Source organism: Eleutherodactylus coqui, chromosome 2, assembly GCF_035609145.1.
Source record: "Eleutherodactylus coqui strain aEleCoq1 chromosome 2, aEleCoq1.hap1, whole genome shotgun sequence".
NCBI classification, from domain to species: Eukaryota; Metazoa; Chordata; class Amphibia; order Anura; family Eleutherodactylidae; genus Eleutherodactylus; species Eleutherodactylus coqui.
Genome location: NC_089838.1, coordinates 184906163 through 184924905, shown reverse-complemented (window position 1 = coordinate 184924905; position 18743 = coordinate 184906163). Strand labels below are relative to the sequence as shown.

At 41.7% G+C, this 18743-nt stretch overlaps 1 protein-coding gene across 3 annotated transcripts in view; it reads right to left on the bottom strand.

Annotated features, from left to right (window-relative positions):
* Positions 1–18743, bottom strand: part of SEPHS1 (selenophosphate synthetase 1) — a 47906-nt gene that overhangs the window by 18326 nt on the left and 10837 nt on the right. For all 3 annotated transcript variants that reach the window (XM_066592034.1, XM_066592033.1, XM_066592035.1), the window contains exons 2-4: positions 14903–15163; positions 3469–3572; positions 1526–1633 (exon numbers count right to left, since the gene is read on the bottom strand). In XM_066592034.1, the coding sequence (XP_066448131.1) occupies positions 1526–1633; positions 3469–3572; positions 14903–15095 (405 nt within the window). In that variant the 5' untranslated portion in view covers positions 15096–15163. The remainder of the gene's footprint in view (positions 1–1525; positions 1634–3468; positions 3573–14902; positions 15164–18743) is intronic.

Below are 18743 nucleotides of genomic sequence, written 5' to 3'. Positions count from 1 at the left end.
ACGGTGCGGAATTCCGCACCGTGAGCACTAAGCTATTAGGTTCAATAGCACCTAATAGCTGCGGGCAACGCAGTGGATTTCCGCCGCGAATTACGCGGCGGAAATCCGTTCGTGGGAAGGAGTCCTAAGGCTTTTCTTCCTTTAGAGCTCATTCACTCAGGTGTGATTACCATTAGTGTACTGTCCGTGTGTGCAGCAGAGGTCACCCAGACCCATAATAGCCAGTGAGACTATTCATGCATGCATTTTTTTTTCTTATAGAATAAATACCCATTACAGATAAGAAAAAAAAAATAAGGTGTACAATTGCTCTGTGTTAGCATATGAGAGTAGCCCACTCAATGTTAAGAGAGCTGTCAAATTTGCAAAGCACATGGCAGGTGTCCATGTGAGGGCCAGATTTTATTCCGTCCGCATTTTACCAACATAGATCCACCCATGGGAACCCCAAAGTCTTAAAAAGAAAGGAAACATAAAATGCATGAAACAAAAGAATGAACTGGGCCTTACAAAGACACCAAACGTTTCTGTTTCATACAATCCATCAACTAGCTGACTAGCACTATTTTTTTTTTTACTTTGAATTTTATCTTCTGTTTGATCAATTTTCCACCATAAGGCTGGGTTCACACAAGGCGGATTTGCTGTGGTAATTCTGTGTGGAACTTCACTGCAGCAAGTCTGCCTGCGGCCGCCAACCCTGGGAATGGCCAGCCATAGCAGATTTGTGGGCAGATTACACACCGTACATCCACAACTTACAGCCCAATACAAGTGGATGGGTTTTCATACCTGCAGCATGCTCATTCTGTTGCACAAAATGCCACAGACTTCACCCTTTACACTGCGAATGTTGAAATCCCAAGACAATCCGCAACAAAGTCAACATGTAGCATATGCGCATTTTGCCAGTTGAACCTGGACCCAGTCTAAAGCAATCATATTTGATCAAAGCAAGGAAGATCTAGCACTTGAAGTAAAAGAATTCCTCTTTTCAGCCATGGAAGGGGAGCCACCAGGATGGTGAATATTCAAGTTTAGGGCGCCCACCCACTGGCGATTTTTTTTCCTTTGCGTTTTGTGTTTTTTCTCAAGAGCAATTAGTTTTGAATGTACTCCTGTCCACTGGCGTTTTTTGTTTCAGTCCACGGCAAATTTTTAACATAGGAACTGTCAGTTGCATATGTGTCCTTATTTTTCTCTTAATGCACCCATGAATGTCAATGTAAATTAACGCAAAAGGCCGCAAAAATGTCGCGAAAAAGCCGCGGAAAACGCTGCGTTTTTCACGCACGAAAATCGCAAACGCCAGTGGGTGGGCGCCCTTACTCTATTTTAAGTCCTTATAAAACAATTTTTCTATCTCCCAGAAAAGCCCTTTAAAGAAACTGTACATAAGCAAAGAAGGCATTCATCGATTTATTTAGGTATGTCCCCAGCAGTTATCTTGGCGTTTTGCCATTGCTCATTCATTCTGCCTAGGGCACTAACATTTGCTAATAATACTGATGAAAGTAATACCTACCCGATCAGTCAGTTTATTACTGACACCAAGGAGCATCAACATGTTGTCACATTCAGTTACGCCCATCGCATATAGGTCACTCAATACATTTGCACAGGCTATTCGTCCCTATTAATAAACAGATACATATATAAATAGGTTTACAGAGCTAATGTAGCCAGCTTTATTATATTAGGCATAGTTATAGCAGGAGTATACAACTAACAAACATTTTCCTTAGTTAAGGCTCATTCGCACGACCGTGTGCGTAAAACGCTGCGTGGATCGGGCATAGGTTTACCAGTCTGCATGAGCTGGCAGAGACAGCGTATGGCAGCGAGTGCACTGCGCATGAAAATGTGTCCCATTGCCACGGTCATGGGCAGTGTGACTTTTGAACTCCCGCTCTGTTTTATAGTGGGGTTGCGTATGTATCAATCGCTCATACACAATGTATTGTGTATGGACAGAGTTGCATTCACTACCCTTACAAAAAAATAGGGCTCACGCTGCATGGTATTCAGAGAAATAGAGGATGTGATCCTTTTCACACAGTGTTTACATGCTAATGTGAATGGATCAATGAAAGTCCACGTACTGTGGATCAGCTGTGCATCGGATGTGTAAACACACGCCAAAATCACGGTCGTGTGAATTAGCGCTCATTATCATATATCACATACTTTGGCAAATTCATTAAAAAAAAGAAACACTGCATAAACAGTCATATTTCTCTCCGATTCAGTCACCATTTGTGTATGCGGTACCATTTTATTACACAATGGGGAAAATTTACTACTCTTGTCTCGAACTTAAAGGGGTGTTCTAGGACTGATAACCTATCCTCAGGATCCATTGATATCAGTGTGAGTGAAGCTGGCTCTTAAGGTCCATTTACACACACAGATCACTCAAAATTCGTCAGAAGCTAAGTTATAAGCAATCATTTTGCATTAGCTACTAATGGGTTAATCAGCCCACTAGTAGCTAACTAGCTTCATTTGCATGTATTTAGAGACCAGCAGGTGGTCTGTTCTGTAAATACATCGCTATTGTTCTCCAGTGGGACAGCAGCTAAAGAATGTTATCAGCGCTGCCAGCGGAGAACTCCGCACTGTGGTCCCTCTGATCAGAAACAATGGATTTTAAGCTGAGCTAAAGTGGACAAAAAGTGCACGATGGGCACACATTTACACACAAGGATTATCGCTCAAAAGATGGCTTTTGCGCGATCATCGTTGTGTGTAAATGTACCTTTATACTTTATCCTTTATATGCAATATATGAAATATAAGTACTCCCCCGAAAATAAGCCCTAGCTACACTAGGTGGGAACGTCCCCCTAAAACAAGCAATAGTCACCTAGCCGCCGGCGTCTTGGTCCTTTGCACTGGTTTCTGGCACTGTGGCAGGCTGCTGTGTCCTCTGCACTGACAGAGGATTCTCTTCTTGGTAATGGGGCTTTGAATACCCCGCCTCCAGTATCCGAGTGCCGTGACTGGATCGAGTGCCAGCTAATCAGAGCCAGCGTTCGATCATTCACAACCATTCAGTGAATCACATCACTGAATTGCTGTGATTGGTTCATCGAGCGCCGACTCTGATTGGCTGGCGCTCAATCCAATCACAGCGCTCACTTGCTGGAGGCAGGGTATACAAAGCCCCGTTACCAAGAAGAGAATGCTCTGTCAGTGCGGAGGACACAGCAGCCTGCCCCAGTGCCAGAAACCGGCGCGAGGGACAAAGACGCCAGCAGCTAGGCGAGTATAAAACATCTGCCAAAAATAAGACACTGTGCCTCTTTTGGGGTAAAAATTAATACGACAGTGTCTTATTTTCAGGAAAACACGGTAGTATTCTCCTGTTTGGCTACTACAGAAGCCATTTTTTTGCAAAAACACGTCAGTATAATATTAACTAGTATAATAATATGTATTTAAATATAGATACACTTATTAACCTACCATCATATAAGGATCATCTACAATAGGATAAATGTAGTCTGTAGTTTGAACCAGAGAAAGGCCACCATGTCTTAAGGGGATGACACATGTGTCCATACCAATACCTGCAAAAACAAAAATTAAAACTGATGTTACATCCATTTATATTTAGAATAGTCTTTTTACCACCCATCTTCTATTATGTTCTCATATGTTTTTGCTGTACATTTTTCACTAAAAAGGATATAGAATGTATCACTTCCCAAACGCTAGACTGGAATTTCTCCATCACCTCCACCAATGTAAAATTAATGATTCTAAAATGAAGTAAATTCCCATTATGTAGTGTGCCAATGCAATGACAACTTAAAGGGGTTATACCAACATGCACAACTCCTTGCAGAATGTGAGGCGATCAGCTGATCGCCCGGGGCCTGCACCAGACACCAGTGAACTGCTGATTTTGTTGTGGAAAACTATGGCCAGCAAGGTAAAATGTAGCATTAAGGTCCATTCACATGGGCGTATTTTCTGTCCGTAGGCTTTACTGACTGAATACGAACCCTCTGAGTTCATTTGGTGTATTCAGATTTATTTTTGTAATATGTATAAAATATGCAAAATAAAATCAATCAGACCAAAAATCGCCTATGAAAGTCCATGGGAGTGGAAAACGGATGTTACATGTGTATTCACTGCAACTTTTACACATTGCCAGAAGACAGCGGGAAAAAAAAGTGACATCAATTGAGCCTTCTTGCTTTTTCACAGACCAAAAAAATTAACTATGCCTGTGTAAACGAGGCCTTACAGGACAATTGCCATCTTGGCACAACCAAACTCACTGTATTATTTGTTTTTCCCTACTGTGGCACTGCTGAGGACGGGGAGGTGTTGGTGGGGTTGGACCTGCTGGGGTAACTTGTATAATGGGAAAGTGAATGCTGCTGCGTTTTACGAAGAAAGGGAGTGGAGTCAAGGGAAGCTACAGTAGGACGTGCCTACTGGGGATGTAAGGGACTGTAGAGAGGACAGTGCAGTTGTTCTGGTCCCTATGAGGACTACTGCTGGAGGGTCAAACCCACAAGTGACGTGTAGGATCAGCCTCATGGTGCAATGGTTGCTGGCTTCTAACTTTAGTTGACGCTAAGAACTGACGAACATTTATCCAGGTGCGTATTGCTGCCCCCACAAACTGCCAACGCAATTCTGTCACATGGAGACTTCAAAAATATATGCAGTCGTCAAATAACAATTCTAATTGCCGCAGCCATCTTCACGTGCTTGCAGTGTTATAAAGCTGAACAATACTCCAACTGGTCAGATTGAGGATAGCCTGACTAAAGGTTTGTTATGCCAAGTTATTAGTAAGAGGAGGTCAACTGTGCTGCAGCTGTATAAATCCAAGAGAACTGCTGTTTAATATGTTCCATCTCAGTTTGCAGCCACTTACATCTATCAATGGCTAGTTACTTTATTTCTCCCTGACCGCCTACATTTTCTTCCATATATAAATTGGTCTAAGGCGGTGTTATTACATGATGTACAATATACTGAATGTTCTAGTTTTTTTTCATTTGAAATTAAACACAATGAGCTGCCTGTGTTCCGGTAGTCTCACATCTGCGGTAGGGGTTCCGCTTTCCTGCTCCATTTGGGGAACAGGAATGGGGAATTCCTGCAGCCGATCTGCTCAGTCTCAGGATGGAACCAAACAGTGCCAGATGGACCCCACTGACTATATTGGGGTCCGTTCACCTTCCGACCAACCTTTGGATAGAAGATAAAGTATTGTATGTAACACTTTTGATTCTGGTATTTTGAGTCGGATCTGAGGCTCTGACACAGATGTAAGACTGGCCTTATCCATTCTTCTAGGTTCATTCAGATGTCCAGCGCTGGTCAGGAACTACACTAGTTGGAGGGAGATTTTTAAATCTATACTAGCCGATTAACCCAGAGTTGCCCGTGTATTTTATTTTTAGACACAAAATGGTGGCACATACACACACACACACACATATATATATTTATATATATTATGATGTATGTTATGTGTGAGTGTATGTGCAACCATAACTCATGAACGCCTGGAGCAATTTCAACCAAACTTGGTACATCTATAACTCAACCCATGGGGACAAATTTTGGGGGATAAGACAGCCCCACTACCCCTGGGAAAGAAGGGGGAGGAATGCCGGAATTGCTATTGAGCAGATTGTGTTAGATAAGGCTGAAATAAAAACTGACAACCTCCTCCTCAAATACTGATATATTACACAGACCTCCTGCTCCTCAGATAATATCTTACACAGACAACCTCCTCCTCTGCTCCAACTACCACACAGCTTTCCACCAGCACTGAACCAATATGTACCACACAGAAATGAACCCAGCACGCACTCTTATGAAAGCTGTTCAAAAGGAAATCTGCGTTGCCCATAGCAACCAATCATAGCGTAGCTTTCATTTTACCTCAGCAGTATAACAAGTGAAAGCTGAGCTGTGATTGGTTGCTATTGGCAACAATAATTACAGGGGAAAGTCAATGAGTTTTTGATTTTTAATTACGCCAGTATTACACAGACCTCCTGCTCCTCAGATAATATCTTACACAGACAACTTCCTCCTCCCCAAATACTAATATTACACAGACGACCTCTTTATGCAGTAAGATATAACACAGATGACCTCCTCCTCATATACCAATATATTACACAGATGACCTCTTCTTCCTCATATACTAATATATTAAATCAGTACACATATATATGTATACACACACACACACTTAAATTCTTTCCGTGTCTAAAAATAAAATACATGGGTGACGCCGGGTAATCAGCTAGTAAACTATAATATATTACACTGCAGGGTGAAGAAGGGCTAACTAAAGCGCCCCTCCATTCAGGAGCCTAAAACAAATATGTTATACCCTGTTTAGGAGGAACGCTTATTGTTCAAACAAATTAAACTGAATGATAATCATTTATTTTAAAAGCGGACAAAGACTGAAGAATGAATGAGAATCATGAGGCTCTCACTCGTCATTCAGTTTCAGCCGGCATAAAAGCCAGCGCTGGCTCGTTCACTTGTTGGGCAGTTTAAACACTGATCTTTATGTTCAGGGAAACAAGAATCTTGATATTCTCGGCCCATTTAAAAGGGCCATAAGTCAGTATGTATAGGGAATGATTACCTGCAATTGATTTTTCCTCAGTGCTTAATGTGAAGTAGTCTTGGACACACCCCCGTCTGCCTCCTTTGCAGCCTGAACCAATGATTAGACAGGGGTGTGTCCCAGACTGCTTTAGATTAGGCACTGTAGCTAAACTTTAGTCACAGATCCCAGCTCTGTCTTAATAGAGCAGAGCTAAAAAGCATTTTTGGAGCAGGATCTGAGGAAAAAAATTCATTAGCAGGTAATCATTCCCCAGAAGTACCAACTTATGTATTAATTCTGAGCTCCTGACTGAAGAATCGAATGTGAATGAACAATGCAGTGCTATATGGCATCCTTTTAAACAGGTGTGAAGGAAATAAACATAGACTTTCAGGGTGCCAATTTAATGGGGGTGTTCAGTTTAGAAAATCCATTCTCATATACTCTAACTGCGAATTCTGAGTTATTAGCAGGGTTCTCTATTCCAATATTCACCTCTTTATTTCTTTTAAATTCCCTTTTTGTTGATATTTTTTTCAAATACAAGGAATAAAAGCATGTTTGACTGAACAGTAAAATAGTGTATGAAATAACATTAATTAAGCATGGTTGGCTGCCAAAATAATAGAAGTATTCTTTGGAGAATAAGAAATTGAGGATATACAACAAGAAATAAAAACTGGTAGACGGGAAAATGGGGGAGAAGGAACAATACAGAAAGGGACTGGGGGAAGATGGGTACAATAGTAGAAATATTATAGGCTTTGTCTGAGCTATAACTTTGCAGATTGGTGCTCTCCAAGACATGATAAAACACTCTTTACTCAGCTCCAGCACTACAGCTCTGATCTCTACTCTGACAATACCTTTACAGGCTGCAGTCAGCCTTTGCACCGCACCAGACATTACATGCTAAAGCAGCCAATTACAAACCTGAGTCCTCAAACACTGGGGCCTGCAATTGGCTGCAGCAGCCTTTGACATGCCAAAAACAGAAAAACTGCAGCTCAAGAACCCAGACCCAGCACGGAGAACAGAGACGTGGGATCCAGGAGAAGGAAATATAGAAGGTTTTATTATTTTCAGGCGTGGGAAGCATGAATTTAAAATAAAACAAAAAAAAAACAACACAACAACAACTCGAACAACCCCTTTAAGATAATAGGCTAACAGTAAGACATAGGGAGAGTAAAACTTGGTCAGTCTAAATATTTAGAGGTACATTCAGAAGAGAACCTGAAATATAACTGTACTTTCAGATTAAGCTGGCATGTGTGAAATAGCATTACTTCTGGCCATCATATAACTTGCATCCTGCTTTTTTTTTAACCAGTTTTCCCCCTCTGCAGGGTGTATATGGAATTTTCAGTTCTCTCCGAGTAGGTGGGAGGAGAATGCTGTTACTTTGTCTTCTACACTGAGCCCAGAAAAACCTGTGAATATCTTCTCTGTCTAACACCACATGCAGGAACAATATTCAGCAGGACTGAGCAGTGTAGATGTGATTTCAGTTTCTATAACACATAAATAACTCCTCATTAGTAGTTGCAGCTACATCTGTTTGAATCTCTCTCTCCTCCTTCCCTCTCAACAGACTTCTATGGACTGCCTGAGTCATCATGGTCCTCCACTTCCTGTTCGGTCTTCTTATCTCTTCATGACAGGCAGTGGGCAGCAAATTAGGAGGAAGGTTGACCCATAGTTTCCAGCAGATTAGAGATGTTTTTAGCAGAAAACCATACTTTTAGGTAAATAAAGTGATTTGCACTTTTGCTGGTCATCACAATGACTATCATATTAGACACAAGTTGATGTGAGCAGTTCTCTCAAGCGGAGAGCCACCATATGGAAAAAGTGATCCACCTTTAACCCCTTCCCGCTCCAAGATGTACATTTACGGAAAGCGGTATTCCCATCTTACTCAATAATTAGAGATTGGAATAACAGCCAACATGCTGCGGCCACCAGCGGTCAGGATTACAGAATCAACCAAAGTACCTGTACTACACCGTGTCCGGAACTCCTATAGGAGTGAATGCGAGTTATGGAAATGGCGTGGCGTGCCATCTCCACTTCTCACAAGGCAATACCCTTTAAGCAAATTTTTTTCAAATTACTCTGCTCTTCAGCTAAAAACAAAATTGGCACTGAAAAGAGAGCAGAGAAGGGACAAGAACGCCCTTCTCCCCCGCTGTTGTAGCAACCTTGTTTGTATAAAAATACATTTAGCCGTAGAACTTCTTTAAAAACGGTTTAGTTTCTGGGCTTTTGTACATGTTGTACACGGATGAACAGGTTCTCTAATCCACATCAGGCTGTTTTAACCTCTTGGCATGAAGCCACACATATCCTGTTTCTTTTCAAGACAGCTTTACAGGTAATCTTTACTTTGCATCACTGTGCAAATATCTCAGTGCAAGGTCTGGCCAACACAAAGTTTCTGCACAGGCAGATGGTTTTCATTGCTGCTGACAAAGGCAAACAATATAAAACAAAAGTATATCCTCAAAGAGTACCAAAAAGATGGGCCATTAAGCCAAACCCATGTATTGTATATCCATGTTATATACACTGGGCGATCCACCTTTTTGGGCGATAACGGCTTTCAGACAATGGGGAACAGATTCCAAAAGGTAGCAAACCTCCTCCATACTCAACTTGACTCATGCCTGGTGCAGCAGCTACGTCACTTACTACATATTTTGTGGATACGTGGGAGCAGATCTCACAGCCCTTTCTGGCATATCCTAAACATGTTCAATGCTCCTGTACTGCTGGATCAGTTGGTCCGCTGTGGCACTTAATTACTGAGATACCAGACATGCCAATCAACACTTGGCTCTAGAATCAACCACAGGTAGCATGCCGTGTGTGATCTCCTGTTGGATGTCTGCTCATAGGTCAACTAGTCCCGATACACTCTTGATATCATGGTTTGAGAACAGCCAACAAGTAGGATCGTTTCAGAAATACTGGCACTACACCTCAGAGCACAAACAATCTGCCCGCGGTTGAAGTCACTCAAGTCACCAGGTTTACCCTAGACTGCCAAATGCTGCGCAAAGGAGAGGTCAGTACATTATCCGACAGCAGATCATGGCGAAGCCATCAAGAGATGATCACAAGAGGTCATGTGCTAACTGTTCCTAATTCAGTAATCGTTCAATGTACATGTTCCCAGTGAATTCAAAGGAAACTGCTCTTGCAATTACCAATACAGGCCACTGTAATGTGGATGGAGCTGTCAGCTTCTGGCTCCATCTGCGCTGACAGCAGGCACCATAACAGCTAATTGCCAGGGGTCCCAGGCAGCGGACCCCCAGTAATCAACTATTAGGACCTATCCTGAGGATAAACTCCAAAATACATAACACAATGTTATCTTCATCTGGTTAGTAGGTAGTATTTACCCCGGTTTAGCTTGAAGGTTTTCAGGTGCTCAGGCTGACCGCAAACGACTTGAATAGCAACAACAAAGGAGAAAACTCCTTAAAAACACTTCTTTTATTCCAAAAAAAAAAAAAAAGACCATGAAATCACAAATGGTGGGTATCGTGTAACACTGTGTCTACGCTAAGATGCGTTTCGAAAGACACTTCTTTCTTGATCTGAGCGTAGACACGGTGTTACACGGTACATACCATTTGTCATTTTTTGGAATAAAAGAAGTGTTTTTAAGGAGTTGGCTTTTCTCCTTTATCCTGAGGACAGGTCATCAATACTAAAGTTCTGGGAAAAGCCTTTAAGGGATGTATTCGGCCCTCAATAATGTTAGGTCAGTGGTATAGGTCATATGAATGCCAGAACCCAAGGTTTTCCAGCAGAACATTGCCCAAAGCATCACAATGCCTCGGTCATCTTGTATTCTTAATATAGTGTATCCTGGTGCCCTCTCTTCAAGTAAGCAACACACAGCCGACCAATCGCATGATGTAAAAAGATATGCGATTCATCAAACTGGACCACCTTATTCCACTGCACCATGGTCCTGTTCTGATGCTCACAGGCACATGGAATGTGCTGTCATGGGCCGACATGGGTCAGCAGGAGCCCTCTGATTGGTCTATGGCTATACAGTACCATATATAGAAAACTGGGATGTACTCCTAACATCTATCGTAATCAGCATTAACTTTCCCAGCAATTTGTACTACAGCAGGTCTGTAGTAGTTTAGGATCTGACAAGCTACTCTTCACTCCCCGGGTAAATTAATATGCCTTGGGCGACCATGACCAAAGCTGGTTCATCAGTTATCCTTCCTTAGACCACTTTGGTAGGTATGAACCACTGCATATAGGAAACACTACATAAGACCTGCCATGTTGGAGATTCTCTGGCCCAGTCGTCTAACAATCACAATTTGGCCTTTGTCAAAAATCACTCAGATTTTCACACTTGTCCGCGGTATGGACCAGTATAGGTCATTCTGCAATTTTGTGAATACGCTTGTGTGAATATCCCAATTGGCTAGAATGGGTTTGTATGCTGTTAAAAAAAAACAAAAACATACAGGCAGCATACAGATGGGAAATACACTTGTGCGAATGGGCCCTAAGAGTCCTCCCATCCAGTGCAGAAGCCCCGGTCATGGCTGCTCCGAGCCCAGAAGAAGCCGGTAGCGGTCATGTGCCATTCATTAAGCATGTACCCACTATCAGCCTCCTCCACTGGATGGGGGCACTTCATTGGTTATTCAGGATTAAAAATAACGGTGTTGCCTGGTATTGTATCTCTGTTTCACCTGAGCCGTAAAACCCCCAAAATTCATAGACAAAAGTAGCTGTGTTTCTTGGGAAAGCAGATATATTTTTGTAATTCTGGATAACCCTTTGATGGACGCCAGTATGACATATCCTTATTTTACACCATTCCATGGCCATATAATTTTTGAGTTCCAGGATCGTTACTGTAGCTGGTGGGATCATACATATCAATGATCAGAAGCACTGCTGCTGATCAATGCCTTATGTGTATGGATGGATGCCTTAAAGGTAAAATTACACAGTAGTAGCAAGGGTGAAATCCACCACCTTAAAGAAAACACTACAGTTTTCTGGTGTCCATTGACAAATATAAAGCCCAAACACATTATGAAAGTTAGTTTTTGTATAATTTTTTTTAGTACTAAAAGCCCAATTTTTCTTGGCATTTACTTCACTTATGGTCTTGCAATATCAAGATATAGTACTTTTTTTGGAAGTGGGACTACAGCATTAAAAAGGAGAACAGGATGGTTTAAAGAAAGCCTAGCAACAAGAACAAGATGATAGAGTACAACAAAGTCAAAGTGCCTCCGCTCAGATGTGCACGAGGCGTAATTACAGAGGAATGATCCTTCAGTTGCAATTCCTCTATTCTCTTACAGAACAGGAACTTTACGCTGCAGAGTAAAACATCACATCAGTCTGTAAGACTTTATGGAAGCTCCTTGGTCTTGGCTGTTACTCCTCACTTTAGTTGAGAATGAGCTAAAGGAGAGGGATTTAGCTGTAAAACCATGTCCATCTTCACAATGTTTTATTTTTTGTATTGCTCCAATTCATCTAAAATAAAAAATAATAACTTTGCAAATAGCCTTCATTAGAAACTTCCAACCATTCTGTGTTTACAGCACCTATGTATCTCTATGGTAAGAAGTAACAGACAACAAGCCAACCCCGTGTACCCGGATCCTGTAGTCATACTCCTTTCTATCTGTCCCTATTACCTGCGAATATACTAAGTGAATGGAAGTTGAGGGGATTTAGCAGAAAAGGCTACGCAGAGTTTATTTGCGGTCTGTTACCATGGAGTTGCATAAGTGCTTACAGCAGGCACAAAATGGTTGGAAACGTCTATAAATTATTTTTGATTTTACATGCAATGGAGCTGATGGGTCATGATAGCAGCTAATGGTAGGCCTAATGAACATTCCCACATCTGCCATCTTAGTACACCCATCAAGCCCAGGGTTAAGCTTGCAGGCAATACGCACTGCAATACAGAAGTATTGCAAAGTATGATTCTAGCAATCAGGTGATCGCATATTTAAGTTGGGACTGAAAAATAAATAAACATATAGTACATATAACTGAGATTACAGAATTTAAGGGGGTTTTGCAAGCAAAAACTATTGATGAGCTATCCCTAGGACCCCCAGCGATTAACTATTGATGACCTATCCTGAGGAAAGCTCATCAATAGTTTTTGCACATAAAATCGCTTTAATAGCCAAGGCTATAAAATGATCACATTAAACTGCGACAAATACCGTAAAACAAAAAAACAGCAATTCTGACATGGGTTGGTAACCCCCCCCCCCCCCCCCCAAAAAAAAGACTAGAACATTATATGTACTCCAAAATTGAACTAATGAAAATTTGCATTGCTATGCAAAGACTTGTCTTGCTTTGTCTTCACTGAGGACAGAGCAGTGAGGAATTTTGCTGATACTGTAACCCATCTCCCAGCCAAAGACTATGTTGCCTAAGGAATCTGTCACCTCCAATGAGCCCTATAAGGCCTAAATTACTGCACAGTAGAAGGGACAAGGAGTTCAATAGGTGTCATTTACATTGGAACTCCCCTTCCTGTTCCCTGCTGTACATTCACAAAGGTGTTGCTGTCTGTGCATGCATATAATGGAGAGGACTAGTCATATGAATAGGTCACTATTATCTGCGCACAGTCAGTAGTCCGCTTTATGCGGCAAGCAGCCAGTTTGCAGGTACAGGAGGGGAACTCAAGTATATAAAAGACACCTACAAAACCAGTAACCCTTCTGCTATGCAGTCATTACTTTGGTTTATGGGGCTCATTGGAGGTGAAAGATTCCCTTTATGCTTACAGTTTCCCATGTGCCGGCACTGGAAGGGTCGGGAGAGACAGAAGGTGAGCCATATTGGAACACATATAGGTAAACAAGGTAGGAGAGAAGAGGATCAGAGATCAGAAGTATTACATGATTATGGTAATTAGCACTTTCCCCTTCACTTTATAAACACAACACTATATAGGACATTTGCATTAAAACCCTACAGAATCAGGACTGTCAATTCTACAGCCAACTGCATTCAGCAAACCAGTGTATTAGTTTGTAAAACTTCAAGTTAACATTTTTTGGGTTATAATTATTAATAAATCTATGATTAGGAGATCAAAGAGGTTGTCCAAGACCCCTAAACAGTCTTAGTTCATTTATTTATGTTACCATGAAGATCTTTGTAATTGTTTGACTATTACATATATGAGCCATGCTCCAGTTGTCAAAATTACGTACACAATCTAGGAGCCTTTGCAGCTTGGTGTACATGTATATCAGCTATGTCCCTGGCATGCAGATGAACTGACCATGTGCAGGTGCCTGGGAAAAACATTGGTGCATGCACAGTCCATCCAAATGTGAGTGCAGCCCACCGCCAGTGACAGAGTTCTTGGCATACAGATGCAAAGGCTGATGGATGGTGCATAGGACGTCAGTGGAAGTTCAGCGATGGCAGTAGGGGCGTATGACCATACTGCTTAGCTCCACAGATTTTTAACAGTAAGACAATTACAAAGATCTTCACGGTAGCATAAATAGATATAATGAAGACTGCTTATGAGTCTTGGACAATTCCTTTCAGATATTTAGGGGTTCAGAGCATTCTTAAAATGCAGAACTGCTTTAGTTATACCTGCAGCTGCTGGTGACAAATGTTCTTTCTCAAGTTTAGAAAACAGTTAAAGGAACTGTCTGTGATTGATGAACAGTCATAATATTATTAGTCCAAGAAATACAATGAATGGTGACCACAGTGATCCCTCCACGTTACAGTGCTTTCATACAGGGGATTCCCCATTCGAGGAGCAGGAAAGGGGAATCCCCGTGGCTAAGCGGTTTCATCTCTGGACGGAACCGAACAGCGCCGGGAGAACCCTATTGACTACAATGGGATCCGCCAACTTTCCCGACGAAGGAAAAAATGCTGCATGCAGCGCTTTTTCTTCCAGTATTTGCAGCAAGATCTGCGACGGAACCTCTGGGCGGAGGCTCTGACACAGATGTGAAACCACCCTTACATGGGCAGCTAAATCCATTATACAGTGTGAACACCTGAGCAACCTATACATGTCACTGCTTCCTGGACCCCTGAATGTGTATAGGGTAAGAAGAATACTGGGGTAACCACAGTTTGCATTGTTATTTCCCATGGAGTGATGCTATAAAACTGAAGACAAATGCATTATAATACAGAAGTTATATGAAGTGTTTTACCTTTTTTTTTTAAATTACTTGAGAGGAAACAAAAGCAGAAATGGTTACCACTTACCCAACCTTGGCATAACTGCCCCAAGAAACTGCTCATCTTCCTGGAAGTGATTCTCCTGCAAGGACTCCAGTAGTTTCTGCAAGACATCTTGAGGGACTTTGCAACCGGTGCCTTTAAGCTCTGCAAATCGAGTCAGGCGGAAGTTTTTGTCAAGCTCATAACTCTCTGGATTGAAGGACTCCCGGACAGACATGTTTTACAGACAGATTAATCTCCGTTTCTGTTTAGTGAACAATTCTGTTGGCTCCTTTGTGGATTAACCTAGACAGTGAAATTCAGAAGAAAGAGTTTTATATACAAGTAATATAGGTGGACAATTACAAAGCTAACAATAGTTATACGCATGGTCACAATCACTTCATTATTAACCCTTTCCAATCCATTGTCTGACACCTTCAGACATTCTGATTGAAGGCTGTACAGCTCTGATGTCGGAAGACGTCCGTCAGGGTATTCTTACTGTATATTACTGGCCTCTCTGTTGTCGGTGGCCTCTCCAGCATGTCCCATACCGCAGTACTGGCTATAGACAGCAGAGAGTGTCATTGTATAATGGCAGAAAGAGAATGCCCCCTAGGAAACCCTGAATCCAAAATTGGATTGCAAAGGGTTAATAAAACATTCAAGGAATATTTCACTATACTGTCTTCACTGGAAGGAAATGGATTTCACTAAACTTGCTTTAAGAAACGTGTAAGCATAGACCTATTCATAGAGACTAGATTTTTAAGAGGAGCTAGTTAGAGCCCTCTTTGTTAGGGCGCTTCTGATTGGGCTGTTTGCATTCATCTGATGTACAGGGGGGGGGGGGGGGGGGACAAAAATATGGAAATACCGTACGGAATGCAGGTCTTAAATTACATGGGATTATAAATCATATTTCGCAATACTAGCAGTAAATTTTAACTCTATCAATAAGACATACATGTAGTGACTGCTTTTAAGTGGAGGTAATAGGATACAGATATTTCCGGGCAGAAGTGAACATCTGCCCGAGCAACAAGGTTCCATTGGTCAGGGGTTTCCATATTTTTGTCCTCCCCCTGTATGTGTAGCCTACAACTGTGCATAGAGAGCTGGCTGTCAGTCAGTGGCCAGCGTGTGAGATGGGAAGGGGTACCCACAGTTCATGAATAGAGAGTACTAGGTGATATACCTGTGTGTAAGCGCAGGGATTGGTTATTAAACATTGGGCATTTAAAAGAATTAATAGACATAATGGCCAATCATTATACCTATGAGGAAATGTATGCTAGATCTAATAACAAATTGGACAAATTCAATAACACCTGGAAGCCATGGCTGCCATATGTGTTGTTACAATGTGCAGTTAGGATTCCATTCAGATCTCCCAAAGCATCTGGATTTAACAAATATTATGCAAAGAAATGCTATGTAACTTTGATTTCCTTACGTTATCTCAATAACAGACGCTTCTTAGTTGAGCATAATGTTTCTTTTTGTATATACAATGTATCTTGCAGAAATCCTTGATACGACTACAAGTCCTGGAAAATGGCTTGTAAATCTAATTAAAAAAATTTTTGGGAAAAAGTGTGCTTTAAACGTTATTTCCCTCTTCTACATAATAACTGATGTCACTACGCCATTTTGCAGCCGAATCATTCGTTTGTCAAAAAGTTGATTATGAGGCGCTGCGCAATGTGGCACATCAACTTTAGGCGCAAACATCTTCAGTAATATTTATTTTAGCTGAGATGTTCATTAATGTCATTAGTTGCTATATAAGTGCCACCAGCAGACACGGTTGGCGGACTCGCTGACACGCAGCTTTCATTTTACCATAGTAGTATAAGAAATGAAAGCTGAGCTGTGATTGGTTGCTATTGGCAACAAAAATTACAGGGGAAGTCGGTGAGTTTTTGATTTTTAATTCCGCCAGTATTCGTAGCCAGGTGCTGAAGAACGCTCATGCAAAATTTCACTCAGATCAGACCAGAACTGTGGCTTTGTATACGACACAAACAGACAGTTTGCGTTTTATGTATAAGACTAGTCCTCTGTGTGACTGCTGCTTACAAAGTCTACATTTCTACCAAACTACTGCACAGATACAGACCTATAGTAATCAGTGAGCCTGCCAGTGTCTGATGCCCCGAGAGCAGTATAGAGATGGTGACTGATGCCCCGAGAGCAGTATAGAGATGGTGACTGATGCCCTTCTAAAAGAAGGCATCACCTAGAATTTTTTCACTAATTACCCAGATAGTGAGACATATTCAATTTTCTAATCAGTTTTTATTTTCCAATTGCAGATATTTTATCCTATTGTGTGTAGATGACTATGTAGGCGTGACTATGGTGGCGGCCATCTTGCCCGAACTGCAGTGAACAGAATTCAGGGTTATGGTCACACAGCATAACCCGCCACAGATCTGTGTGTATTCCGCCTCCTAAACCACCATAGAAACCCAAGGCTAAGAAGCGCATTTCTGCCGTGTATTTACACGTCAAGGAGCGATATCTGCACGTGGAATTTCCGATGTGATTTCAGGAGGATCTGTGCAGAATTATGTTAGAATTTCTACGCGTGGATTTTGTCGCTCAAAAGGGCTAATTTCACATGCGAATCCACAGCAGAAATATGTGGCTTCCCACGCATTTCTGATGCGGATTTAGAGGCTGAAAATATTCCACTGTGTGAACATACCCTCCGAGATATACGCTTTACAACAGAACGTTTTGGCACAATTACCTTTCCACAAGTCACAAAGCATGCCCATAATGATGTGAGCATGCTCTGTGATTTGTGCATAGGTGATTGTGCAGGGAGGGGGAGGAGGTGAGTTGTGATCATCTCCTGTTGTGATGGTATTCTCTTTCATTGGAATCTTGCCTGTGGTCATAATGAGATGAACGCTAAACAAGAAGAATTAGACTATTATTGGATTAAGTGGTATGAAAAATGCAGGTTTTCATGATTTTCTTTTAAGAATATAGATTGTGACATTAGGAAGAAGAAAAAAAACAAACAACAAAAAAACACTAAAATATATATTAAACATAAAACAAACACAAAAACAAAAATGTTAAACATTAAAAACTTGCATTTACAAAATAGGATCAGATGACACATTCCCTTTAAAGGGGTTGTCAAGAGTTAAAAGGTTTGTCTAAAAAAAAAAAAAAACAGCTCCGCCCTGGCCACAATATAACAAATAGCTCACACTCACTGTTGCACGCTCACCCCGTTGGTGATTTTGGGTCTTCCAGATGACATCATGTTTACAGGCTGATGTCCCACAAACCTGCTGCTGTAGCCAATACCAGAGCTCATGGCTCATTGGCTGCAGCAGTCTGTTTAAGGGACATCACAGGCTGCTGTAAACATCATGTCACCAGGGATATCCGGAGCCGTTCGGGGAGGGAGAAGGAGTTGAGCGGGAAGCATGAGCGATTAGCTATCTTGTGGCCATGGGGGAACAGTGTTCAGACAATCCCTTTAGAGAGGACTTGTCATATCCTCTCACAAGTCAATCTGGCCATATGCATTTACACATGGCTGTTCATTGATTGCAGTGCTGTTTTTTCCTTCCAGTCCACTGCCCACCAGCACTCACAATTAGTTTTAGAGCCCAATACTAGTAAATTGCCATATGGACATTCTCCACCGCCCACTCGATAATTTACTAGTTTTTAAAACCAACGGAAGCGACTGTGGATGAATCGGGGTATGGGGGGCGCTGGAGGAAAATAAGCCCTACAATCAGCAAAGAGCTGTCTGTAAAGGTATGGAGCCAGGTTCACCTGTGAGAGGATGTCACAGGTCCTGTTTAACTGAGATGTAGCCATAAAACCATGTTCATGGCCAATGACAGCT